The 27,590-nt window shown below is 42.4% G+C and overlaps 1 protein-coding gene across 3 annotated transcripts in view; it reads left to right on the top strand.

The window, feature by feature from the left end:
• The window catches only part of ROCK1 (Rho associated coiled-coil containing protein kinase 1), a 185,046-nt gene that overhangs the window by 87,927 nt on the left and 69,529 nt on the right, over positions 1–27,590 (top strand). For 2 of the 3 annotated variants that reach the window (XM_005309499.5, XM_005309498.5), the window contains exons 6-11: positions 123–207; positions 2,140–2,284; positions 9,974–10,112; positions 12,641–12,732; positions 20,791–20,950; positions 25,647–25,713. In XM_005309499.5, coding sequence (XP_005309556.2) covers positions 123–207; positions 2,140–2,284; positions 9,974–10,112; positions 12,641–12,732; positions 20,791–20,950; positions 25,647–25,713 — 688 coding nt within the window. The remainder of the gene's footprint in view (positions 1–122; positions 208–2,139; positions 2,285–9,973; positions 10,113–12,640; positions 12,733–20,790; positions 20,951–25,646; positions 25,714–27,590) is intronic. The other variant, XM_065582063.1, reaches the window with a different exon arrangement.

Here is a 27,590-nt window from a genome sequence, read left to right as displayed (position 1 = left end):
GTGTCTTGCCAGCTTAAGTGTCTTAGTCTCTTCTTGTCATGTCACATCAGAAAAATAGTTCTTTTCTTGTTTTGTTAAGTGAAACTAATTTGTCAAATTATGTATAATGCAATATTTTTCAGAGATGTGAAGCCTGATAATATGCTGCTGGATAAAGCTGGTCATTTAAAACTAGCAGATTTTGGTACTTGTATGAAGATGAATAAGGTTGGTATATTTAAACCTTGAATCTAGCACTGATATTTGAGGAGAGCATCCAGTGGATATTGTTCTTTGGGATGCCATCTGCTATTGATTGACTTTCTCAAGTGCTTAGCACTGTTGTGTTTGAGCACATCACATCTGTTAACAGATTTAGCCTCACAGCATCCCTATGAATTAGGGAGATGTTGTTATATCAGTTTTACAGATGGGATATTGAAGCATTAAGAGATTAAGTGCCTTTCAGTCACATAGGAATTCTGTGGCAGAGACATAAAAGGAACCTAAGTGTCCTGGTACTAACCTCATTATCTCCAGACTGATTCTTGCCTGCATATTTATACCTGCCTCTGGAAATTTCCATTACATGCGTCTGACGAAGTGGGCATTCACCCACGGAAGCTTATGCTCCAATACATCTGTTAGTCTTTAAGGTGCCATAGGACTCTTTGTTGCTTTTTACAGATCCAGACTAACACGGCTACCCCTCTGATACATGTATTTAGTGACGCATTTCATTTTACACTATGGAGCTGATTCAGTGTCCACGGTAGCCTTTACATGGACTTTAATGGAATATGGATCAGGCCCAGAGTGGCAGTATTCCTATTGATCATTTAAAAAAAGTTACTTATGATTGCCATCTAGCAGCCTGATCCCAAATTGAGAAGAAAAGGTTGATTTTGCTGCAACCTTTTCAGTGTAAAGAATCAGGTTATTGAAGGACTTGTTGGTAGAAAACCAGTGCAATGAGAAACGTGAAAAGGAGCTCTTTTTAATTTGATGGATGCATTTATATCTGCTAATGTGCTACTCAAAGCTCTGAAGAATCAAATCCATATTGTTCCTTAGAAAAATCTGAGGTCATGCCAGTGTCTCAGTGGTTGCAGACTAACTATCTCCTTCATGTCTTCGGTTATCGTGTTACTGAAGTAAAAAAAAAAAAAAAAGAGCTGAAGCAGTTTGTCTCATTTCTCTGTGATGAAACAATCAGTATCCAAAGTTGCTGTGCCCTTTATGTGCTTATTTGCCATAACTTCACTCAGCAAAAATGTTTATGTAGAGCAACCAGGTGAAAGACATCTCAGAATTATTCTATTGGAATATGTCCTTGTGAGGCCATAAAATAATAAATGATTTCCGAAGCAAGTTGGCAAGCACTATAACAAAAAATTTGCTGGTCCCCACACAGTGTTGTGATTGGTTTCTGTCAGACAATACTGCATACATGAACATATACTGGGGGAAAAATCTTGAAATAGGTGATCCTTGATAGATCACATGTAACTGATAAGCACATCTGTTAAATCTTTTCAGGAATGCTTGAATGAAGAACTTTGTCTAGCTGCTTTATAATAAATAAATAAAAGTCACTAAGAGCTCCTTCAAATAAAGCCAGACTTGGGCAGTATGTGTGGGCAGTTCCTCGTAACTGCCTCAAATGGCTTTAGAAGGAGTATCCTAGGCATGAATTTGGACCTATATGTTAAGCTTAATTATGATTAGACCTGGAACAGTTAAGTAATGATGAATTTTGATGAAGAAAGGTGTTATCCTTGTATGCCCCTAATTTGTCAGTTCTTTCTCCAGTGGCACAAGCGGCCTTAGGACATTCCTTCCAACCCTTATCCCTTATGCAGTTTGTCTATTTAGGATTTCAAGTTTTAGTATCATTTAGTTTTTTGTGTTACTGTGGATTTTTTCAGAGCCGTTTAATAGTTATTTAATAGCATTAAAATATATCTTCGGCAGATCTGGAGTTATGTGCTGCATTTTAAAGATATTTTTAGAATGATAAAATGCCCACCTCAGACCAACATTTTCAGAATCTCCATTGTTTAGGAAAGGAGTGTTCATCTAGATGATAAATATTCCCTTCAAATGTTGTGTAATTCCCATTCTAAATATTTCAGCCTTACTGTTTTGTTTTCTTTGTAGGAAGGTATGGTACGATGTGATACAGCTGTTGGAACACCGGATTATATTTCTCCTGAAGTATTAAAATCCCAGGGTGGTGATGGTTACTATGGACAAGAATGTGACTGGTGGTCAGTTGGGGTCTTTTTGTATGAAATGCTTGTTGGTGAGTAACAAGATCATTAATGTTTTATGAGTAAAATTAATTGCACTTACTACTTGACTTTGTTAAAATCACATTATGATGTTTCTCATGTACTTTAATTCATAATTATCTTGCTTTACTGGTTGACAGTAATTGTAGTATTTACAAAAAAAAGTTTGTGCTGTACAGAGGCATCAGCAATATTATATCAGTGGGCTTTTGTGGGTTAGTGTTAATTTTGTTTTTAAGTTAAAGGAACTTGCTTCTGATTTATTGCTTTATTCCCCTCACTAGATACTGCTAAAACTTCCCTGCCAGATACAATTGATCAAAAGGTTTTCTTTTTTTTTTCCCGCTTGTGAAATGTACAAAAATGCATCAAGTGTCAGGTATTTTGAAAGATGTTTTGCGAGGAAGTCTGGTTCGGATGATCCTATAAGATCTCAATTCACCTTGCCTCCCATTTCAGATGAAACAAGTTGAATTATTTGCTGTATTAATACACCGGTATATTATTCAAAAACAGAATATAAAAATTCCACCATATGGCACTTACTGTAACTTGGCCCAGTGTTGCTGACTCTGTCCTTTGGTTATGGTTATGAGAGACCATTTTTTTTAAACTGGGCAAACAAATTAAATTCACTTTCTCTTTCTCTTTGCAAGCATATACCCATCTATGTGCTGTTCATCACAGACTAAGGAAAAAAGGAGAGCCCCCCTTGTTAAAATATTGTCAGCACTTCAGTGGTGGACACTGTAGAAACATTTAAGACTTCTCTCCTGAAGTCTTATTGAACATGAAGCACCCTAACAATCCTGTTTGATTTGAATAAAATGAATTGGCACAAAATGTCCTTTTCACTAAATGGGATGCCTATATTAATAAGACTTACATTATTGTGGTTAATGATGCACCCAACTCAACAACATCTGAGCATATATATGCAACTATAATTATATATCAGTCATTTTTCCTGTAATAGATTGTAGCAGTAGCCACCCACCAAAACTACTACTTACACCCAAATCGAGCAAATAATTGAGCAAATAAATTAACCTTAAGTCATTGCAAGGTCAACTAACTCAGTCACTGGTGGACTGAGAGAAAGAAGGAATTCCATAGTCGAGGTTCCAACAGCAAGAATTGACCATACTTGAACCTTCTTTAGAGCAGTTCGTAAACTGTGGTATGTGAGCTTGTTGACAGTGGTACCTGAACAACAACAAAATTTTGTTTCAATGCACAGTTGCCACATGCACTGCAGTGTGTCAGAAAACATCCTAGAAGCAAAATGTACTCTCCTGTCTGTTTTCAGCCATAAAGGTGAATAACATTCACTCACCATGCAAGCATGGTGGTTTTATTTAGTGGTATGTTGTACGCTGTGGCTGTGCAGGTAGGTGTTGTACTCTAATCTGGTGCACAGTTGGCTGGGTTTGTTTTAAGACTAACCTCCTGCTTGCATTGGGCCTCATAGGTTGAGTTACTAAGGTAAACTTGTGAAGTTCCATATCAGTCCAACTAGAGCACCTCTTATTTCAAAAGATGGTTGCATACATGACAGGTTCAGAGTGGCTGCAAAACCTGCAGCCACAGGGAGCCCTGAGACCAAAAGGCTGTCACGCAGGAATTTGCTGTAGAGCAGGAGCTCCCACTGTACTCCCTGGCCTTCAGACACTGCAGCCTAGCCCTTGCAAAACTGCAAGGCAGGAGACACATGAAAAATTCCCTCATCTCTCTGCAGGGAAGTTGGGAGGTGAGGGTGGTTAGTTGGGTCTGTGGATAAAAGCCTATCTATATAGAACTGAGGTGAGTTGCCTGGTTCTTCAGAAGCAGAACAGCTGGCTGGCTGCAAATTTGAGCCTCCTCCCACGAGGGGAGACTATTATGTAATTTGTTCAGCATTGCAGGTATCCAGGGGCACTGCTGGCGGCGGGGGTGGGGATGCTGCTGAGGAGAAGAGACCTCCTGGAGCTGAACCTGCATGGCTCTCAAATAAAGCTCCCATTCTTCTTTGAGTACTTGCTCATGTCCGTTCCATGGTAGGTGTGCGTGTGCCACATGCACAGTTGCCAGAGATTATTTTTCCCTTAGTGGTATCCGTAGGACCAGCACTAATGCCCCCCTGTAGCCACACACACGTGCCAGGATAAGGGGCGCTGCTGGATCCGCACCCTTCCAGTTCCTTCTTACCACCCGTGACAGTTGCTTGGAATGACTTTGCTCTTGCAAGGCTTTCCCAGTGGTTTGGACTCTGTAGTCTATTCTATATAGTTTTTGTAGTTAGTGTTTTTAGTTATAAGCTAATATTAGTGTATGTAGTGTAAATAGCAGTCCCAGTCAACAAGGGATGTTGGCCCAGGGACTGGGCATGCCCCGGTCCTCAGGCTTCAAGCCATGTACCTCCTGCGGCGAGCCCATGCCAATGAGTGATCTGCATTCGAGCTGTCTAAAGTGCCTTGGGGGAAGCTCACATTAAGGAGATCTGCAGAGGTTTCAGACTGCATTCACAAAGATAGGGACATTTGGTCTGAAGGCTTTGCTCATGGAGGCAGCCCTCAGACTGTCCTTGGAGTCGTGCCGCTCGGAATCGCTGCCAAGCACTTCAGCCTCTAGTGCTTTTCCTGGCACTCCACTGGCACTGGGCTTTTCCTGGTGCCGTTCTCCATTGCTGGTGCTGAGGAAGAAGCATAAGAAACAGTGCACTGAGAGAGGGCACTCTCTTGTGCCAAAGAGGGACAAGCAGAGAGCAGCTGATGCAGTGAGACCCGTGCCGGGCCACTTGTCTTCCCTAGAGCCACGGTCGGCTCTGGCGACTCTGGCTAGGGCACCAAGCCCAGTCTGGGACTCATCTCCGACTCCTGGGATTGATTGTGGCACTTTGTGCCTGAGAGCCCCCTCGACTCTAGAGGACTTCCAGGCTGCAAAGGATTTGATGTCCCTCCTGATACCGCCCACCCCCCAAAGCCCCTTGCCAGCCAGGGCTACCAGGGATAGTGGGTTTAAGAGGTGGGGAGTTCCATTGCGACAGCAACCAACGCGGCACCTCCCAGAAGAAAGCCCTCCATTGTCTTGCCACAGTGGTCCCCAACCCGGCGCCAGTCACTAATTTCCTGGCACCACCTGGAGGCAGAAGTGGGTATGGCTCTGTCATGGTCTCCAAGAGAAGAGTCCTCTTCAGAATCTGAGCGGGAATCCTTCACCTTGCCGTAAAAGTATCGGTACCCGACTTATGCACTGGACTTCAGTAAAGGCACCGCAGCTGGTGCTTGGCCCCTGAGCCATTGGCCAGTGCACTGACAATATTGGAACCTGTGGTCACACTTTGTGGTGTCCAAGAGATGAGCCACTGTTTCATTCCAACCGGCACCGGACCCCAGCACCTAGGTCACTGAAGTAGCCCAAATGGAGGTGGTGCAAGTGGAGGAGGAAGGACCAGCCCCTCCTATAGTGCTAGCCTCTTACTTGTCATCTCCGGATGAGGCGGTCGCAGGTCCTAGTAACCAGTTTCTGCCAGATGACTGCAGGGCCCATCAAGAGCTCCTGAAACAGGACGCCACAAACTTGGAGCTGGAAGCTGAGGAGCTAAAAGAGTCCACGCACAGCCTGATCGATATCCTGGCTGCAGGGGATCCCTCCAGAATGGCCCTGCCAGTCAATGAGGTAGTGTTGGGGCCGGTAAGGACGCTATGGCAGACCCCTTACTCTGCCCCCTACCTCCAAAAAGGGCAGAGACGAAGTACTACGTACTGGCCAATGGGTTTGAATATGTGTACTCACATTCCCCCTCCCCCGGGGTCACTGGTGGTGTCAGCCTCAAATGAATGGGACCCCAAGAGCCCCACCCTCAAAGAATAAAGAGGCTAAGAGGCTGGATCTGTTCAGGCAAAAGGTTTATTCCACGGGTAGCCTCTAGCTTCATATCTCTAACCAGCAGGCATTGTTGGGGAGGTACGATTTTAACCTGTGGGACTCAGTGGTCAAGTTTAGGGACTCCGTGCAGCTGGAGTCAAGGCAGGAGTTCATGGTCATTCTGGAGGAAGACAAGATGGTGCCTAGGGTCTCCCTCTAGGCAGCTCTGGATGCAGCTGACTCAGCGGCCACAACGATTGCATCAGTGGTCATCATGAGGCGCTGTTTATGGCTCCAGTCATTGGGCCTCTTGCATGACGTGCAGCAGTCTGCCTAGGGTACCTCCCTCTTTGAGGGTACCTCCTTGTTCTCCGAACAGACAGACTCCAAGCTTTGCGGCCTCAAAGACTGAAGGGCCATGCTTTACTCCTGAGGCCTCCAGGAAGCATTTCAGGCCTCAACAGCCTCCGAAGTTTTCAGGGCCACCCAGGTGGGAATCCTATAAAAGGAAAGGTTTATAAACATAGTCAGTCCCTGCCTTCTACCTCAGCTTCCCAGTCAGGCTCAAGTAGATACCCCAATGGGACCAGGCAGGCCTTTTGAAGGCACGCCTGAGGACGACATACCAGACTTGATTCAGGATCCACCCCCCATTTTGTTTTTGGACTGCCTTCCGCCCTGTGTGGTCCTACATAACATTGGACTGTTGGGTGCCCAGTACTGCAACAGTTGGTTACATACTGCAGTTTTCATCCACCCCTCCACCCCATCCTTCCAACCCTGTCCCTCTTCAGGGACCCTTCTTACGAGAAGCATCTCATCCAGGAGGTACAAGCCCTCCTGTGTCTAGGGGCTGTAGAGGAACTTCCTCGAGACTTGAGCAGGAAGGGGTTTTACTCCTGATTTTTCCTAATCCCGAATGCCAAAGGGGGCCTACGACCCATCCTGGACCTGCATTGTCTCAACAAATATCTCAAGAAATTGAAGTTTGGCATGGTCTCCCTGGCCTCCATCATTCCCTCCCTGAATCCAGGAAAATGGTACGTCACCCTCGATTTAAAGGACACTTATTTCCACACATGTTCCAGGCAAGGTTGTTCAGGTCTTGACAAACAACATGGCCTCAATGTTTTACATCAACAAGCAAGGGGGATCTTGATCCTCAGATATGTGTCAGGAGGCCCTCCAACTGTGGGCCTTCTGCATGAAGCACGCTATTCATCTCGAGGCATCGCACCTCCCGGGAGACTGGAATGCGTTGGCAGATCACCTTAGCAGGTCCTTTTCTTCTCTCCACGAGTAGTCTTTTCACCCAGAGGTTGCCAGTGTTATCTTCCAGAAGTGGGGGACTCTTCAGGTGGACCTGTTTGTCACCAGACAGAACAGGAAATGCCACTGGTTCTGTTCTGTGCACAGGCTCAGCAAGGGCTCCCTTTCTGATGCCTTCCTGCTCTCGTGGGCAGATGGCCTGCTGTACACCTTCCCACCGATCCCCTGGATTCACAAGGTCCTCTAAAGATCAAGAGGGACAAGGCAAAGGTTATCATGATATCTCCACCAGCATTGGTTCGGCATCCTTCTGGACCACTCAGTGGCAGCTCCACTAGCACTCCCACCCTGTCCGGACTTGATTTTGGAAGACCACGGCTGATTGTTTCACCCAAACCTTGCTTCCCTGTACCTGATGGCCCATGGCTGCTGTGTTGCTGAACCCTGAGGAGCAGGACTGCTCGAATCAGGTTCCGCAAGTCTTGCTAGGTAGCAGAAAGCCAAGTAGGTAGTCCTGGTGGAAGGTCCAGTGGAAACATTTCTCTTGTTGGACCTCCAAATGGAATCGTTCTCCATCTCGGTCTTCCCTGCCGTCCATCTTGGAGTATCTGGTCCACCTGAAACATCAAAGTCTGGTTCTATCATCTGTTAATGTTCACATCGCAGCCATCTCAGCCTTCCAACCTTCAGTACAGGGAAGATCAGTCTTCTCCCACAAGCTGATGGTTAGGTTCCTCAAGGACTTGGAAGGCTCTGCACGCAGGCTCGCAACCTGATTTTCCTATGGGACTTAAACCTGGTCCTATTAAAGCTCACAGGGCCCCCTTCAAACTGTTGGCATCTTATTCCTTACTGTTCCTGTCGGGAGAAGGTTGCCTTCCTAGTGTTGATCACTTCAGCCAGAAAGGTCTCAGAGATCAAAGCCCTGACATCAGAATCCCCTTATACGATGCTCTTCAAGGACAAGGTCCAGGTGCACCCCCACCTGGCTTTCCTTCCAAAGGTGATGTCACAATTCCATAACAACCAGAACATTTTTCTGCCAGTCTTCTTTCCAAAGCCCTACAGACCTGATGAGGAACATCTGCTGTATACATTTTAGATGTTAGGTGGGTCTGGTCTTCTATATTGAGAGGACTAAGCCCTTTCGCAAGTCTACAGAACTTTGTGTAGCAGCAGTGAAAAGGATGAAAGGACTACCGGTGTCATCCCAAAGAATCTCATCCTGGATAACTGCCTGCATCCGAGCTTGCTATGAGCAGGTGAAAGTTCCGCCTCCGACCATCGTGATCACTCATTTCATGAGAGCCCAGGCTTTGTCAGTAGTATTCCTCACGCAGATACCAATCCAGGACATCTGCAGAGCTGCAACATGGTTGTCTGTTCATACCTTCACATACCACTACATCTTCACCCAACAGGCCCGTGACGATGCCAGTTTTGGGAGAGCAATGTTGCAATCAGCATGTCCATGAACTCTGAGCCCGGGGATATTGCTTGTGAGTAACCTAGTGTGGAATGGACATGAGGAAGCACTCAGAAGAAGAAAAAATGGTTGTTAACCTTTCATAACTGTTGTTCTTCAAGATGTGTTTCTCATGTCCATTCCATGACCTGCCCTCTTATCCCTCTATTGGAGTTACCGGCAAGAAGGAACTGAGAGATTGCAGAGCCCCGGTATGTTTGCAGGGCTATAGGGGGCCCTAGGGCTGGTCCCATGGATACTACTAAGGGGAAAAAATCTCTGGCAACTGTGCATGTGGGGATGCACACACCTAGCATGGAATGGACATGAGCAACACATCTCAAAGAACAACAGTTACGAAAGGTTAGTAACTTTTTTTTTTTTTTTTCTCCAGCCAAGATTTCCCCCCACTTGTCTACCTTCCCTTTTAGGTCTCCCTCCCCACAATTTTCTCCAAGAGCTATTCAAAATGTTGTATTTTTCTTGGTTTCCGTTTTGTAAAAATGGAAGCAAGGCGAACTCTGGCTCGTGTTCAACAATAATCCAGATAACAGCAGGAATGTCAAAGTTGAATTAGAAACATTAAAAAGTCAAGCCATTCAATGAAGTTCAGCTGCATACCAACATATATCAAGACATCTTGTGACAAATTTGTTTCTTGTAATTTGAGTAATACGAAAGACTGATAATGGCATCTTCATTGTGTTTCCTTTTGACGCATTATCTGAAAACCTTAGATGTTTTAGAAAGATGCTATAATCAAACGTTTTAGGCTTCCTTAGGCATTTGTTTTACCATAAAGCCTAGAAATACTTATTTTATACCTATTAAGATTTAAAATGAATGTGCACAAAAAATAGAAACTTGCATGTTGTATGTCATACATCAAGTTTTTAAGAAAGTGGTATACTATAGAACTCAAATATGGGGACTATTAGTAGATATTTTTATTAAAGTTTTAAAAAGAAGACTGTATGCACTTTTAATTGTGTATTGGCACTGAGAGTCTTCAAAGGCACAGCGTATAATAAAGAAATAAATGTTCTAAATTAAAACTTCCAGTACTTTTGATATTTATATTATATTAAGATATTTAATTTTTGTACTGCTGTTTCTTCAGGTGATACACCTTTTTATGCGGATTCCTTGGTTGGAACATATAGTAAGATTATGAACCATAAGAATTCTCTTACCTTCCCTGATGATAATGATATCTCTAAAGATGCAAAAAACCTTATGTGTGCCTTCCTAACTGACAGGTAAAATAGCCCAAAGTTTTATTCAGAATTTTAAATAAGTTTTTGTTAATGACATTTTCTCCTCTTGTGACCAGAACAAACAAAAAGCATTTTGTGTATGCATGATTTTCTAGTGGTATTCTAAACAGTTGAACAGTAACAGAAACACCCATTGTTTTGACCTTTTATGTAATATATTTCTGCTACCATATAGACACTGTCACAGTTGTGGGGTCAGCTGTACTTTCTGTCCTTTTTCTTGTCTTTGCGTGCACCTCCATCAGGTTTACTTATTTCCATTTTTTTCTTCCCTTCTCCCATCCCCCGCTCCTCTTTACCTTTCTTGGGCTGGAATCTCACAATTTTTCCCCTTATTTGACCCAGACACCTGTAAACTACTGAGAGTATTCTAGCTGCATATCACCCTATAGGTCTGACGAGGTTTCAGGCATCTGCATTTCCTCTGTTTGGGAACCAGTGATAGTCATATTGACCAAAGCCTTAAAACAAACTTTTTTTATTTATTACTTGGAACAAAACATTACAGAAAAAAAGATTTTAAAACAGACAGCTTGCATATTTAGTCTCATCTAATCTTATGCTTTACTACAAGCTTAGATAGACTTTTCCTTTAAGTTACAAGAACACAACACACATTCTCTTAAAAAGTAAGGATCCTCTGTGTGTCTCATTCTGATTCCCCAGGTAATAAGGGCAGTGGAACCAGAGAACTTTGTTGGTTCAGTTGCTAGCATCTCAAATGATATTCCACTCTCATCAATAGGGCCTGCAAATAAGAATAGACTTGAAATATCAATTTGGCATTCATATCTTAACTTCACATTTAATTCACAGTTTTTACACATGAGAAGTGTTTTTCATCATGGGAACTTTTGAATTGCTAATTTGATGTAGCACTTGCTACATTGTTAAATGGAAGTTGCTTGATTTTAGAATAAATTAATAACCCTTAAAACAGAATTACATGCTTACCTGGGAACTACCTGGTAATTGAAAATGTTGATGGGAACTCAATCTCTTAAATTCCATAAAAAGACAATATGGAAAAGTTAATTCTGGACATTTCAAATTCAGTTTTTCTCGTGGGATTTTGAGAGCATGGGGTTAAATGTTATCCAGGCTCCAACAGTGTAAGCAAATATCTAGGTGAGTATGTGGCAAGAGAAGAGAGAATCCTAATTTTTAAATACAGTTTTCTCTTCTTCAGTACTTTTTAGATTATTATAAAGGTAACATTTTTTATTTTATGGTAGTCCGGTGGACTACCAAAAATCTAATTGTAATAATTAATTTCAATTTTAGAGTGAACATTTTATGTGGAGTTACCAGTACACCTCTACCCCGATATAACGCTGTTCTCGGGAGCCAAAAAATCTTATCGCATTATAGGTGAAACCACGTTATATTGAACTTGCTTTGATCCGCCAGAGTGTGCAGCCCCGCTCCCCCCGGAACACTGCTTTACCGCGTTATATCCGAATTCGTGTTATATCGGGTCGCGTTAAATCGGTGTAGAGGTGTATTAGTTTTTATTCTGGCCTTTACCTCTACCCTAATATTATTGTCTCTTTCTCTTCCTCCCATTTCATCTTTCTCAGTCTGTTTTTTCCTTGTCTTGCCTTTTCCTTTTCCCTCTCCCCTCTTTTTATTGCTTTATTTTTTTACCTGTCGCTTTCATTTTCTTTTGCATTGTAGCCAAGTAGCAGTGGTCTGCACGTGGAAATGCTACATAGGAAAATTGACTGAGTCATATGGAGCAGTATTATTGATTGATTGGTTCTGCTCTTTCTGAAAGTGTGTGAATGCTGTCAGTGAATACTATACTATTTATATCGTAAAGAACTTAGACAAGAGATAATGGGTCTAATTTTCCTCTCTCGTACAGCAAATTAAACTGACTTTTATGGAGTTACTGATTTACAACAGTGGAAGTCAGAGGATAATTGGACCCAGTTTCTTAAATTAGAGGGACATTTCTTTAGCTGTGAATTTGATAGCGCAAGGCCTTGTCTACACTTAAAAATTTATTTTGTATGACCAAAGGTGTGAATTTAAATGAATATAATTATATCAGTATAACATCTCCTTTTAGGTACTCTAGTTGTAGAATAAGAGTGGAGTTGGTTAGTTAGTTGATTTGTTTGTTTAGCTTATGTCACTTAGCTTATGTCACTTATAACTGTGGCATTTTTGGTTTAAGCTAAACCAAAAATGCCACAGTTATAGCTGAATGAGAGAGGGAGAGGGAGCAGATGAATATATCAGTATAACTGATAAAACTTCCCTGTGGTAGACAAGACCTAAGACCAGATTGCATTATGGGATGAAGGGAAGAAACCTCATGAACCTACTTGTACTGGTATAGGGCATTCTATGTCACAACTTCAGAGAAACTAGAGCTTTTATATTGCCCTTAGTTGGCAGATGTAAACTCTCACCTCTAACTCTAGGATATTTGAATCAATCTTGTTAACAGAAAGGAAAAAATCTTACACAGTATTTTATTTTTTTTAAACATTTGTTTATAGGGAAGTGAGGTTAGGACGAAATGGTGTAGAAGAAATCAAGCGACACCTCTTCTTCAAAAATGATCAGTGGGCTTGGGAAACTCTTCGAGACAGTAAGTAGTTCTTTGTACTGAAGCAGTAATATTCTCTTATTTACAATGTGCATCAGCAAAAGTGATGTCACCACTCTGTTCTAATGGAAGGCTTTTCTCTCTTTAAATATTGAATTAATGTAATTAACATTTTGTTCTATACTTTGCTAAGAGGCAAGTCTGTTTAGATTTCCCACACAGTTCAGGATTTTCTTCAGTCTATTTTTTTTCTTTTAGCAAATGCTGAGACCAGATCAGTTTCTTAGCAATATTGTCTTCTGTATTTATTATGCCTTAATTGATGATGATGATATAAGCTTTTGGAAGGTAAGTGACAATAGAAAGTTTTGATATGGAATTAAAGTGTCTTAGAAGTTTGTGGTACAGAATGTATCTGCCTGCTTGCTTATTGGTTTGAGTCATAGAAAGCATATTATCACTGTGCTTCAGGAACTGTATTTTTTTTTAAGAACAATGTTTGTCTGAGTTATCTGAAAAATTCTCCTCTGGGTCATCACACAGTGGAGATCAACTGGTAACTTCTTGCTAACCATGTCTCAGTTTGAAAGTCTGGGAGCTGGAGGCAAAGTTTTCAGTATAGGGTCACTCAACTCTGGCATTCTTTCTCCCACTGGTCTGATAAAACCACGTCAGTTTAACTTTTAGAACACAGTATAAAGCCTGTTTATTCAGTTTTATGCCTGGGAGGATAGTGCTGTGGCTTATTTATTTTTATAGCTTGATTCAGGGTTGAATCTCTTCATCTTTATTAAAAATAAAGACTATTTAAATTTTTTCATAAACCGAACTCAACAAGGATAAAGCTTTTTGTATAAGGTAAGAACTGTGCAGTCACACTTTTTCAGAGTGGATGGTATCTGGTCATACTCATCAAGCCTAAGGAGGCAGATTTTTACAGAGAGGGTAATGGCTGGTAATGATGTAGTTGGTGTTCTTCGAGTATATGTCTGTGTGGATCCCATTGTAGGTGTGCATGCATCTCGTGCCCAAGATTGGATTCTTTTGAATAGCAATGTCCATTGGAACGGTGCATGCGCCTGAGCCTCTTTATGCTCTGGTGTGAGGGCATAAAGGGTGGAGCGGTTTTGAGCCTTACTATCTCTGGCTTGTATCTAAACTACCATTAACTTTTACTTCTGTGATCAGTTCTTCTGTTAGAACAAGGTCTAACACAGTTTTCCCCAAGTTGGGTGCAACGCTTTCTGAGTTAGGAAATTGTCATCTATAATGTTTAGAAATTCCAATAATGTTTTAGTATTGGCACATATCACTCAAATTGAAGGACCCACGTGATCACCCAGGGTTTTTTTCCCTTTCCACATTATAGACAGGTGCTCAAGGAAGTGGTCATATACTGTTCCCTAGTGTGATTTGGTGGTCTGTAGCAGACACAAACTAATAGCTCATCTTATGCTTTATCTGTTAGGACATTGATCCATAAGCATTCAAGATCATTTTCTTCTAAGTTGTTAGTGACTTGGAAACAAGTAATGCCATTTTTGATGTAGAGAGACACCCCGCACCTCCCTTTGCCCACTCTATACTTCCTAAATAGATTACAACCTTTGATTTTTAACATCCAGTCATGTGAATCATCACACCAGATTTAAGTAATACCAACTAGATCAAATGTATGCTCATAAACAATTCCTCTTGTTTGCTACCAGGCGCCTAGTGTTAGTGTGTAGGCAATTCAAGAATTTCTTCTCTTCATGTCCTTTGGGCTCTTGATTAAATCTGTTCTCAGCATCTTGATTTTGTGCTAACAAAGTGCTCGTATCTTCTCCCTTTTTACCCCCAAACTTTTGAGGGTTGCGGCCCCCCCCACCAATCCGCACCTCCCTGCCGAGGCCAGGAGTGGGGCCGCGGCTTGGGGAGACAACGACAACACGGACAGAGGTAAGGGAGCCGAGGCTGGGGCCACAGTTGGAGGTGGGCTTGGGCTGGCAGTGGGGCCGCGGCCAGGAATCTCTGCCACAGAAGGTGGGCTAATGTTACACAAAACCAAAGCCCTCAACCCTATACCACTTACCTAATCAGTGATTCACTTCCACGATCTTCGGTCTTCCTTAGTTCCTTTCCTACGAGTGGTCTCGGAGAATATCGCTTGGGGATTCTTCTTCAGCATGCTTCTGAGTTCCCTGAAGTCATCTACTGTCTGCAAGATATCCTGGCAATGTAGTGTAATTAATGCTGATATGAACCATTACTAACGGATCCTTTCCTGTCTACTTGACTTTCCCAGTGCACTATCCTGTTGTCCACCTGTCCCTTGCAGAATGTTTTTTCAGTTCTTCTGAGTATTAAGTCTCCAACAAGAATCGGTCTTCCTTGGATGGTTGAAGAACTCTTTGAGGGTAAGCCTGATTTACTTACATGTTAGGCCATCCATCCATCCACATACTCTGTATGTCTCTCCATGAAGCAGCCCTTATGGCTTCAGGCATATTACATGCGGTATAGGCTACTATGGAGAATGTGCCCTACAAGGGAAGTTAGCTCATCATCCCGAGAACAGATGAAGCACTCTATTTCCTCAAGGGCCGTGATGTGATTCCTGGGGATCTATGCACTGGCTTCATATAGAAAGCCATACAAATACCAGCCACAACAAAAGCAGAAGGCCCCACCCTGTTCCTGCAGTTGACAACCAAATTACCAACAAAGAAGCAAGCCCAGGAGCATCATGAGTCACACTGGAGCCAATCTGGGACTTGTCCCCAACTTTGGGAACTGCCTTGCCCCTTTCCACCATGCCAGGGCGGCCATCACAGCTGATAAATGGACATTAGACATTGCCTAAGGCTAGCCTATACATTTCCAATGCATGCCTCCTATCCACCCCCTTTCCCCATTCCTCTTCAGGGACTCTTCTCATGAGAGCCTGTTAAAGGGTGTGTCTAGGAGCTGTAGGAGACATACTGCAAGAGTACAGGGGAAGAAGCTTCTACTCCTGATATGTTCTTATCCTGAAGACAGGGTTTTTATGTTCTGTCATAGACCTGAGGAGAATGAACAAATACAAAGGCTGCCTCAGATTCAGGATGGTAACATTTTTTGATTCCATCACTTCATGCTCAAGAACGGTGTGCAACTCTTGACTGGCAAGATGCAGATTTCCGTGTAGCCTCCATCTGGTCCACATGTAGTAGTTACGGTTCACATTGGGGTCCCAGACATAACCAGCACAAGGTACTACTATTTGGACTCTCCACAATCTGAAAGTCTTCACAAAGTGCCTATCAGTAATAGCGACATGTCTCAGAAAAAGGGGCATATACTCTTTCCCTTACCTGGACAGTTGGCTGATCAAGGGAACATCCCAGCAGGAGATGGCATAATTCCAGGCTTGCTGCCATCTCCCTGTTATCTCAATTGAGCATCCTGGTGAACTACAAAAAATCATTTCTCTTGCCACTGTAGATGATCGAGTTCATAGGAGCCTTTGACTCCAGGTTGATGAAGGTGTACCTTCTTGAAGATAGTGTACTTTCCTGTCAGTGCAATCGCTAGGGCTCAAGAAAGAATGAAACCTGACCACATGTGTCTGGGACTGCTAGGTCATATGTCGGTGTGCACATATATGATGCCACTTGCCAGATTTCACCTGTGACTGCTCTGACTTTGCCTCATATTGGTCTGTTTCCCTGGGGAGCACCAAATGAGCAAGAAGGTCATGGTTCCACCTCCCATGGTTGCTGAACTGGGGTGGTGGAAGGAATCCACAAACGTGTGGAAGGGTACTGTTCTTCTGCCATCTCTCTGACAAGGACTTTAATCATGGATGCTTCAGGGACAGGTTGGGGAGCCAACCTGGGTCACTTACAAATGCAAAGGTCCTAGTCTCCAGAAAACATGGAGCTCCACATCAACGTTCTGAAGCTCAGAGCCATCAGGGTAGCACATATATTTCTGGACTGCCTGCACCTGAACTTCCAACACTATGGACAGCTACTGTCATGACCCACTGTCTCAAACTTGGGTCTGCAGGATTCCTAGGTATGGTCACGCTCCATGACAGTCTTATCTGTTCTTCACAATTCCACAGTGCACATCCTGGCAGATGACACCTCTGCCATGCGCTGGATAAACAAGCCAGGAAGCATAAGTTTCTCTCTCCTCTGTCTGGAAGATATGAAACCCAATCAATGGTTCCACCCACACAAGTTAACCCCCATGGCTTTTCACTTCCCAGGAGTTAACTTTGCAGACTTCCTGACTAGACCATCTGTAATTTCTCTTGAGTGGTCACTGCAGATGTACATCAGAGATCTAATATTCCTTTGTTACAGTATCTGTTTCCCCACCAATGATTAGAACTATTCCAGACCATGCCTTAGTCTGGTCTTGATACCAGATGCCTTCCTCCTTCAGTAGTCCCAAGGCCTCCTATATGCCTTTCCACTGATTTTTTTTTTTCTGATCTTCTGGGTGAGTTCCAAAATGAGGAGAAAAAGTCACTATTGTTCTCATAGATGGCCTGGTGGGGTAAGAACATGGATTCTGCTGCCAATGATAGAGGCCATGGGTTCAAATCCCCATCTGGCTGTGGTAGGCGAGTGAAAATTGCTGTACTTAGAATCTATTAATGTAAGCTCCACACTGGCAGAGGCAGTTTTGGATGACAGATCTGTTGCAGATATACATTTAGTTGCTGGACTGCCTGCACCTGAACTTCCAACACTATGGACAGCTACTGTCCTGACCCACTGTCTCAAACTTGGGTCTGCAGGATTCCTAGGAATGGTCACGCTCCAAACCTCCACCTGGTAGCCTACTGACAACTGCTTACCTAGGATCCATGAAACCCAGCCCCAATTTGAGGCTCTGCCCCGAGGTCCTATTGGCGGAGTCCAAGAACTGCTGGCCATACTTAAGCCAACAGTAGGAACAGGAAGCTGTTTAAACAACTGAGCTCCACCCTGTCCCAGACTGTTTGCCTTGTGCTTCCTGCTCCCTTGGCTTGATTTTTTTTTTTTTTTTTTTTTTTTTTTGGCATCCTGACCCGGCTTGACTCCTGGCATCTGACTTGTGGTTCCTGATCTCCAATTTTTTCTCCAGCCTCTAACCTCCTAGTATCCTGAGCTGGCTTGACTTTGGTTCCTGACTCATGGTTCTGATCTCAAATTTGTCTCTGGCTTTTGATCTCCGTATCCTCACTTTTGACAGCTGTCTCATGACTGTGGACTCTGTCTCTGACCATTAGGTCTGGCTGCCCACGACCTGGTTGTGACAGCTACTCTATCCAGACCCAAAGTCACTGCACCTGATTGTGTGGGTTATTGGCTGGTTGAATACCCCCAGACAAGGGCTGCTCTGTGCAGGTCCAGAAAATCCTGATACAAAACAGGTAAATGTCAACCAGAAAGACTTACTCTTCTAAATGGAAAACATTTTCAATATGGGCACATCAACATGGTCTGGATTCAGTTCAGGTCTTGATACTGGAGATCCTTGACTATCTGTTGTTCTGAAGGAGGCTGGCCTTTCATTCAGTTCTGTTAAGATCCACTTTGCAACAATTTTACTTTTCATTCACTGCTACAGTTCTCTCTTTTCTCATCTGACCGTATCAGAGTTCCTCCATGGGCTAATAAATACTTACCAACCGGCTGAAGAACTTATTCCTGCCTGGGAGCTCAACCACATTTTCCCCATCCTAATGGAAGCTCTCAGAATGCTCCTGACAACAACATACGCTTAAGTTAATCTTCCTCGTGGCTATTACTTTGGCCAGAAGAGTGTGTGAGCTTCTGGCACTTATGCTGAGCTTCACTATACAACACCCCACAGAGACAAGATGATACAAGACCTCATCTGAAATTCATTCCCGAGGTGGACTCAGATTTTCATCTAAACCAATCAATTAACCTACTTTTCTTCTTCCTGAAACCATACTAGGCACTGGGAGAAAAGCAATTGCCTATACAGTAGAACATCAGAGTTACAAACTCCTCGGGAATGGAGGTTATTCGTAACTCTAAAATGTTCGTAACTTTGAACAAAATATTGTGTGTTTTTTTCCAAAAGTTTACAACTGAACATTGACTTAATATAGCTTTGAAACTTGACCATGCACAAGAAAAATACTGCTTTCCTTTTTATTTTAGTAGTTTAGGTTTAACACAGTATTTGCCTTTTTTGTTTATTTATTTATTTCCCTTTCTCTCTGCTGCTGCCTGATTGTATACTTCCAGTTCCAAATGAGATGTATGGTTGATGGGTTAGTTTGTAACTCTGGTGTTCGTAACTCTGAGGTTCTACTGTACTAGTTGTGTCCAGGATTTCGCTTTATTATGTTGACAGGACCAAACTGTTCAGACTGTCACCCAGTCTATTTCGCATTATAGCCAGGCACTCTAAAAGTCAGGCCATCTCATCAAGATGACTTTCAAAATGGATACACAAAGAATCTCATCATGTTGCCAGTTGGTGGTGTACCTCTTCCATCGTAGATGAGACTCACTCCACCAAAGGTCAGGCTGCATCATTGCCTGTATCAGAAAATTACCAGTATCAGAAATCTGCAAAGCAATGATGTAGAGTAACCCACTGACTTCTGTTAGACATTTTTTGCTTGGACTTAGGTGGTAGAGCAGTAGTAAAATCATTATTCAAGTGATTTAGCTGGAACTCCTCATTACCACCTTCCCAGGGGGATACTGCTTGCCAGTTGCTTACCTAGAATCCACGCTGACACGTACTCAAAAAAGAAAGCAAGGTTATTTACTCTCCAGTAATTGTGATTCTTTGAGATGTTGTTGGCAGCGTGGATCCAATGACCTGCGGGAGCTCCCTTCCCATTTCTGCTTTTTTGAGCCTTCAGTTATCACAGGTTTTGAATTGTGGGGGAACTGAGGGAGGGTGTTGGCTGGCCCACTCTTTATGCCCTCATATGGGGGTATAAGTACAGACACCCCCTCCCCCACTTTGCTATTCAGAAGAATCCAATTGCTCACGTATGCGCACCTACAGTGGGATCTGCAATGACTTACAACTTCTTGAAGAATCAGAGTTACTGAAGGATAAGTAACCATTCTTTTCTTTGCTGCTGGTGCAAATAGTTGCCCACAGAGGGGCTTGTGGCAAGACCAAAGGATGCGTGATTATAAGGTATGAGAGTAACTATATCTCCTTGTTGTACAAATAGTTTTAAAAACAAATAAAAAAACCCTATAACTTTGATTTGAACCCAAAATAAACTTTTTTTCTTGAAAGAACAAGAACAGTGTAAGTGCATGTGATAAATGAATAGATTTGAATGCAAAAATTGCCTGATGAAAGCCAGCACAAAAGTTCTTCAGAGTTATTGAAAATATGGGGCTTTTGTTTGTACCTTAACCTCTTGGAGAATTGAGGGCCAGATTCTCTGCTGCCCCAGAATTTAGATCCAGTCAGACAGTGGGGAATGCTCTAAACTTTCCTTGCTTGTAGTCTCCAGACTTTGTCAGTTGGGGATTGGGCAGGATGTGCTCTGATCAAGCCCCCTTCTGTCTCTGTATGCCCTCTGAGCCATGGCTGAGTAGCGAAGGATGGGTAGTGCAGGAACCAAGTATGCTTGCTCTGTTCCAACTGAGAACTCATCAACACCAACAGAATTCTCAGCTGGTCAAATCTGGCTTCTTTCTGCCTCTTTCACTGCCAGAGTGGCACAAAGGAGCCAGAACACACACTGGTCTTCACTTCAGTTTTTGTTTCTGAACTCCTCTATTGACTTTTCATGAAGTGCATGGTTAACTTGATAGGATCATGGCCTCAATGTAGATCTATGTATTACATAGCACAAAAGTGAACTGCTGTACCTGCACAGTGTTCTACTGAATCTGCATTGCCCCATATACATAGGATCAGGACCTAAATTTGTTCAGATGATCGCTGTCACATCTGTCCAGCTACTGACACACACAAATCCTTAAATGTCAAGTCATGACTATTTAAAATAACACAAAAATTGACTGTAACAGAAGGGACAATTCTAATATTGATCATAACATTTACATTTATTTGTCATTTGGCTGGTTGTCATTTGAGTGGAATGATAATTTTATTTTATTTTAGCTGTAGCACCAGTTGTTCCTGATTTAAGTAGTGATATTGACACTAGTAACTTCGATGATTTGGAAGAAGACAAGGGAGAGGAAGAAACATTCCCTATACCAAAAGCATTTGTTGGCAACCAGCTACCTTTTGTAGGATTTACATACTACAGCAACCATCGGTAAGTATGCAGAAAACAAACTAATGTTATGTACTATCACCAAGTTTTGTATTTTTGATTCTTATTTACATATTTTTGTGTGTGTACACATGCGCGTGCGCTCGCTCTCTCTCACAGACACTCACACTCTCATTGTATATTTACCTAATAGGCTGTTTAAAAGTGAAAAATTCTAGTGTCATCATTTGTGGCATCTACATGAAAATGGTTCCACCGCTAGACGTTAGAGTTTTAAAATGTTACAGGAATTTTGTAGTCGGGTCAGCGTTACTGATTCCGAATTAACCATATGTATAATGACATTACAGTAATTCGTCTTAGAAAGTGTACTAGGCACCTACTAAATGGAATCTCATACAAAGAGTTAAAGAGTAGTTTGAGTGTCTGTGCAAGGCCAGAAGGATGAGGGCAAAACCAGTGATCCCAAGGCAATGAAAAGCCAAATGCAGCCGAAACTCACTTTATCCCCAGGATGATGTTCCTTGACTTTGCTTGGGGACTTTCTTTTAGATCAGTTTCTAGCTAATAGATATCTGATAAATTTAGTGTCTCCTCATGGCTTCTAGAAAGGATAAGGAAGTTTCTCGATCTCACTTGGCTGTTGTGAAGATAGTGGCTCCACTACTCCATTCTGCCTCTTAGTCTCTTTTTTTCTTTTTTTTCTTTTAAAGTTCTTCCAAGCAGCAGCATGAAATTGACATGATTTTTATAATTTGCACTACTGCCCATGAGGTTTTAAATAACATCAGTTCAAACAGCATGTATTGCTATTTGTATGGTCAATACTATTCATTAGCATAGATTGTGTTGGTAGCAACAATGGTTAAAGGTTGCCCAACACCTTCTGTTATAAGTTCCTGTTTTCAGTTGCTTATAACTAGGGCTCCATGTCTGTCATGGAGGTCGTGGAAGTCACGGATTCCGTGACTTCCTGTGATCTCTGTGACTTCTCTAGCGGCCAGTGTGACTGACCCCAGAGCCACCCAAGCAGCTGTCCCTGGGACCAGCTGCTCAGGCAGCCCTGGGGACAGCCACACCAGCCGCTGCTGGAGCAGCCCTGGCCCCGGTGCCAGCTGCATCGGCTGCTGCTCTGGCAGCCCTTGGCAGCAGTTCTGGGGTGGCTGGCACCGGGGCTCCCCCCTCTGGTGGTAGCTGGAGCAGCCGCTGGCATCCCAGGGCTCCCTTCCCCAAGAGCCTTCCCCCCCAGATTAAATCAGGGGTATTATGGTATAAGTAATGAACAGGTCACGGGCTGTGATATTTGTTTGTTGCACATGACCTATCCGTGACTTTTACTAAAAATACCCATGATTAAATTGTAACCTTACTTATAACTTTGCTGAACTTAGCTGTTGAGACTGATATTTTCCATGCTGGGTATCTGTCTTTTTTTTTTTTTTTTTTTTTGACAGGTTCAGTAAAAAAAAAATCAGGTTAGCTGTTTGAGAATGACGGTAGGGAAAAATAAATTGTTTTGCCCTTGTTAAATTATATTACGGAGAAGCTATAGTGCTTCTGTGCTTTGGAGCCGGGACTTGAAATTTGGCAGGTGACTCGCCTATGTGTCAGATATGTGCTTTTAGCTATCCCTGTGGAAATCTGCCCAAATTTTGGATAAGTTATAAGCCTCTGAAAATAACAATTTGGACATACTCGCTAGTGGTTTGTTAGAGGCTGGCAGCTAAATTCTCTAAAGATTCCATCTGTGCTGAGCATGCTCTATCCCCACAAAGCGCTCGTGGGTATGTACCAACCAAGCTATTCATGTGTCATCTGCACAGTGACTGAGCATGCTTACTCCTGGGGCTGCAGGAGCTGAGAACAACTTTCCCTGCAGTTGTTCTTCCTGGCAGACAGGGACCACTGTAGTGTGAGGCACAAAAATTAAAAATAGGGAGGCTGTCTCTCCTGTCCTCCCACTGCCCCTTTGCTGGTGCCCAAGCATTCTGGAGGAAACTGTCTGACTTGAATTTAAAGGGGTGAGGAGTAAAGTGGGGGCAGGAGTAGGCTGGGGTTGATAGGATAATACTGAGACAGGTTCTGGGGATGGTAGAAGATGGGAATAGGGATCGGAGTCGAGATGGGGAGTAATAGGGAGAAGAGGAGGGGATGGGGTAGAGTGGGTAGCAACCGAAGAGAACAGAAGATGGAAGCCCGAGTGGAGGAATACAGGGTGGACGGGATCAGAATAATGTGTAAACACTAGAGCACATACTTGTTGAGAACCTGGAATAGAACCCAGGATTCCTGAGTTGCAGCAACTCCTTAATGTGGTTTTCAGACATTCTCGTTTAACATTTCAGAAGAGCTGAGCGCTAAACAATATTAACTGAAATTAAAAAGCAACAAATTCAAAACTGAAGAAAGGAAATACTTTACGTAACGCACAATTAACCTGTATAACTCAGTGCTACAAGATGTTATTGAGGCCAAGAGCTTCGGTTTGATCAAGTGCCCTTTGAAGTCCGTGGGAATCTTTTCATTGTCTGTAGTGGGCTTTGGATCAGATCCTTAGTGTAGGAGTCAGAAAAATAGGATTCAGAAAAAGCTAATAATTTCTTATTATAATGCTATCCCTAGATATACTAGATAGAATAAAAATGTATCAGGTGTATAAACCCACTTGCTTCAGAGTATAAGCCAACCATTGACTGACTGATGGCGGGCACCTCCCACTGCCACAAATAAGTTATTTCATTATAGGTATTTTACACCTTCCTTTGACTCATCTGTTTCTGGCCATTGTTTCGGTAGGATAGACAACTAAATGGACCATTGGTCTGATCCAGTAAGTTTTAAGGGATAGTACCCTACAATCTACTTTATACTCCTTTTAAAAATAATCTTGTAGCTATTCCTTCAGGTTCTAAATGTTCTGTTTTTAATTCAACAACTCCCTTCCTGTGGAATAAAAAACACACACACAAGAAGCACTGCTTTGCTATTGAAGTATTGCCATCCAGTCATCCAAGGGAACACAAACCATATATATACCCTGTTCATTGTTTTGCGTTGTTGCTAGAAGCACCAATGATATTGTTGTAAAATAAGAATGTCTTACATTTGTTTTCTAATACAGTATTACAAACAAAAGGACAAATTTTGGCCGTCTCTGCACACATTTGTATAAGGGGGAGAAGGTGCTCAAAAGCCTGTCATCACACCTATGAAGGACGCAGCCTCAGTGTTGCATGCAGCACTCTAAGTGCAGGGAGGTTGAGATGGCTAGCACTGACCATCCCAAGGGGAGTGTGATTAGGCAGGGTCATAGCCCTATATCTTACATACTTGATAGTACTCCAGATGTTGGCATTGGGGAAAGCACATACTATACCTCTTAAGTATGTAATAAGTGTGACTTCTGAACATGCTTCCCCAAAGTTTCTGGAATCATTCTGCCTTTTACAGGTATATAGCACTTATAGACACCATTGCTTAGCTGCTACTTTCTCTGTACTCCCTTTCCTATCATGGCTTTGGCTGTAGTTATCACACTGGAATCCAATGTACCCAAAAAGCCACATTAACTCCTGTACCTTTGAAGTTGCAGGAAAAATCATTATTTGTCAAATGGAAAAAGTAGGGCAATAAATATATTTTTAATCTTCAAGGATGAGATTTTGGGTTGTTTCACAGACCTCAAAGTCCAGTGGAAGGAAGGGCTAAGGTTACTTTAAGCCACCTTTGCACCCTCCTGATTCTGGACTACCTCGAGGGGCCAAAGTGGCCCCAGGTGTAAGTTAGGCAGCTTAATTTATGGGAGCTGTCTGACTTATGGGAGCCTGTTATTTTCTGCCTATGAGTAATAATGTTCCCTAAAATCTCCTCAGTACTCTGTGCTGCAGCCTTGCTTCCAGCACATCCATCCCACCCCTAGTCCTGCCCCAGACACTCTCCTTACATCAGGATGTGGGAAGGAGTCCTCCGAAGAGAGTCTGTGGCTGTCTTTCGCATGTTAAGCTGCTTCTTCCTTAAATGGATCCAGGGCTTGTGGAACCCCTTTATGCCATTCTGTCTCCTTTACTCAAGCATAAAAATGTAGGAGTTGGGAGCAGAATCTTATCCCAAGCTTTTAAGATAATCAGCAAATTATTTGCATTTATTTATCTGACTTTCATAATCCATGACAAATACGCATACGCAGTCATGGCAAATAAACATATGTATCTACTTGGTACGCCGAATAGATACCATTACATAAAACAGGAGTACGGTTAAAGAGCCCTGTGCTGCAAGTCCCTCCATCTATGGAACTCCTGTTGACTTCACGGGGGGTTCCATTTCCATAACCTCTGCAGAGTTGACTTCTATGGTACTACTCCTGTGAGAAAAATTAAGCACATGAGTAAATGTGTGCAAGATCAGGGCCCAAGAGAGTGTTGAACCATGGAAAGCAAAACTTTTAAATTATTAAAAAAGGAAGTACTTTTTTCCTAGAAGAAGAATGGTAAAAACTGCAGATTTCTACTTAATGTAAGACAAATTATACAATGAACTGTATGTTTTTTTATTAAATGTGTTTACATCTTATAATATAATAAACGCAAGCACTAAAAATCTGTCCTGATAGCTGCCTTGGCTAGCTGGATCTCACAGAGATTGGAATCTTTGGAGATCCTTTTAAACTAGCTTACTCTGTTTTCTCTTTCTCAGAACCTTGCTTTTTAAACATTTTTAATTAAATATTTTGTTATAGGTATTTATCTGCCTCCGCAGAAAATTCAAATGACAACAGAACAAGTTCCAGTATAGATAAAAGCCTGGTATGTATTTCAATATTAGTTTTGTGTAAACTGACAGTGGGTACACTGCACATTGAAATACTGAAGTAATTTTAAATGACATGAAACTGCTTTAGTGCTTTGAAATATGGAAAATCAGTACATTTTTTTAATTGTTTAGACTGACATAGCTATAAGATCTGGCAGGAAAACAGAATTTCAATTCTGAAAAATAAATCGATATTTTTAGAAGAAAATTATCCTGAATAGGAATGAAAAATGCTGAAATCTCAGTATTTTCACTGAATTGAAATTCCACAATATTTAGTTTTAAGAAACACCAAAATATTTCCATAATAGAAAAGTTTTGGTTTTCCAAAATAAAATATGCTCCCTAAAAGCCAGATCTGCAGTAGCATGCCAGGCAGACCGCCACAGAGCTAGGAAGACAGGCAGCCTGTGACTAGGCCAGCCAGGGAACAGGAGGCTGCTCAGCTCCCCAGAGAGCCAGCAAGTGCGGGGTCTAGGGATCTCTGGGAGCCCAACAGCCTGCTGAGGAGCTGAGAGCTTAGAAACCCTGAAACTTCTGGCAGCACTGGAAGAATCAGGGAGCCTGGATGCTCTGGACACCATTGGGAGCCCCAGCTCCAGGACAGCTTGCCTGAGAGCTGCAGTTCTCAAGCTCCCCATGAGACAGGATGCTGAGGAACAGGGATCCTCAGATCCCAAGCTCCCTGCCAGGTGACCTGTTGAGGAACCTCGGAAGCCCCAGGTTCCAGAGAGATGGTTTGGTGGGAGAAGGAAATCAGGCAGGTTCCCATTGAATTTTTTGGCAAAATCAACCCATTTTAAAGATTTGAAGATTTAAAATTGGCGTTTTCTGATGGAAAATGTTTTATCTGAAAATTTTCTGGCTGGCTCTAATAGCTATTGTGCTAGGCTTGGATGCAACTAGCAGTATCCATGACTTGATTCTATTGTCCATTCCATTAAGCAGATATCAATGACTGTTCTGTTACTATTTATTATTAATTAGTTTGTAATACAAGGTGTTTTCTAAACAGAGGAAGAAAAGGAAGGCTATACAGTTGAATGAAAGGGGAAAAAAGTGCAACTGCAGAAATTGCTCTGTTTTATGCCTATTTTTGATGACTCTATATAGTTTGTTCTTAAATACTGTATTACCTACAGAAATATTTTAAAGGGCAGAAGAACCAAGTGTATATCTTGTATTGGCTTAACATAATTCAGTAAGTGTTTGATTTGGAGGATGCTGATTCTTTGTGCCCATTTTGACTGGTGTCTTCTTTCTTGTATGTTACTTCACCTGCCTTTGGTTGGTGATGTGAGAAAATAAGAATTTTAGGCCAGATTTTCAGGTATTTAGGTGCCGAAAGGTGCAGACAGGCACCTAGAGAGATTTTCAAAAGTGCCTGAGCAGGCGCCTGAGCAGGCACCTGAGTTGCTTAGTCATTGTGAAAATTCCCTAGAAGAGCTCTTTGTAGCTTGAAAACTTGTCTCTTCCACCAACTGAAGTTGGTCCAATAAAAGATCTTAACTTACCCACCTTGTCTCGCTAATATCCTGGGAGAAACACCGCTATAACAACACTGCAAACAAAGTTAAGTAAATGTAACACAAGATACTGCCTAGGTATACAGTTCTGCAAGGTGTTGAGTGCCTTGTGGGAGGAATTGAGTGCCTGCAATTTCCAGGGAACACATTGGGTTTAGAGGATCTTCAGGACCTCATAGGATTGGACCTAAGATTCTAGAGAGAGAAGAAATCCATAGTCCTTTAATTGAAATTCTGAATCTATTTGGAAGTATGAATTAACTTTACTCGTTTATTTTGATTTAACACTTGAAATTCAATGCCCATCAGAGTCTAAAAGTTAAGTTCAAAAAGATTCACAAATT

This window comes from Chrysemys picta, chromosome 2 (assembly GCF_011386835.1).
Source record: "Chrysemys picta bellii isolate R12L10 chromosome 2, ASM1138683v2, whole genome shotgun sequence".
In the NCBI taxonomy this organism is placed as follows: domain Eukaryota; kingdom Metazoa; phylum Chordata; order Testudines; family Emydidae; genus Chrysemys; species Chrysemys picta.
Note: the sequence above shows the minus strand (reverse complement) of the source record. Positions and strands in the feature narration are given on the sequence as shown.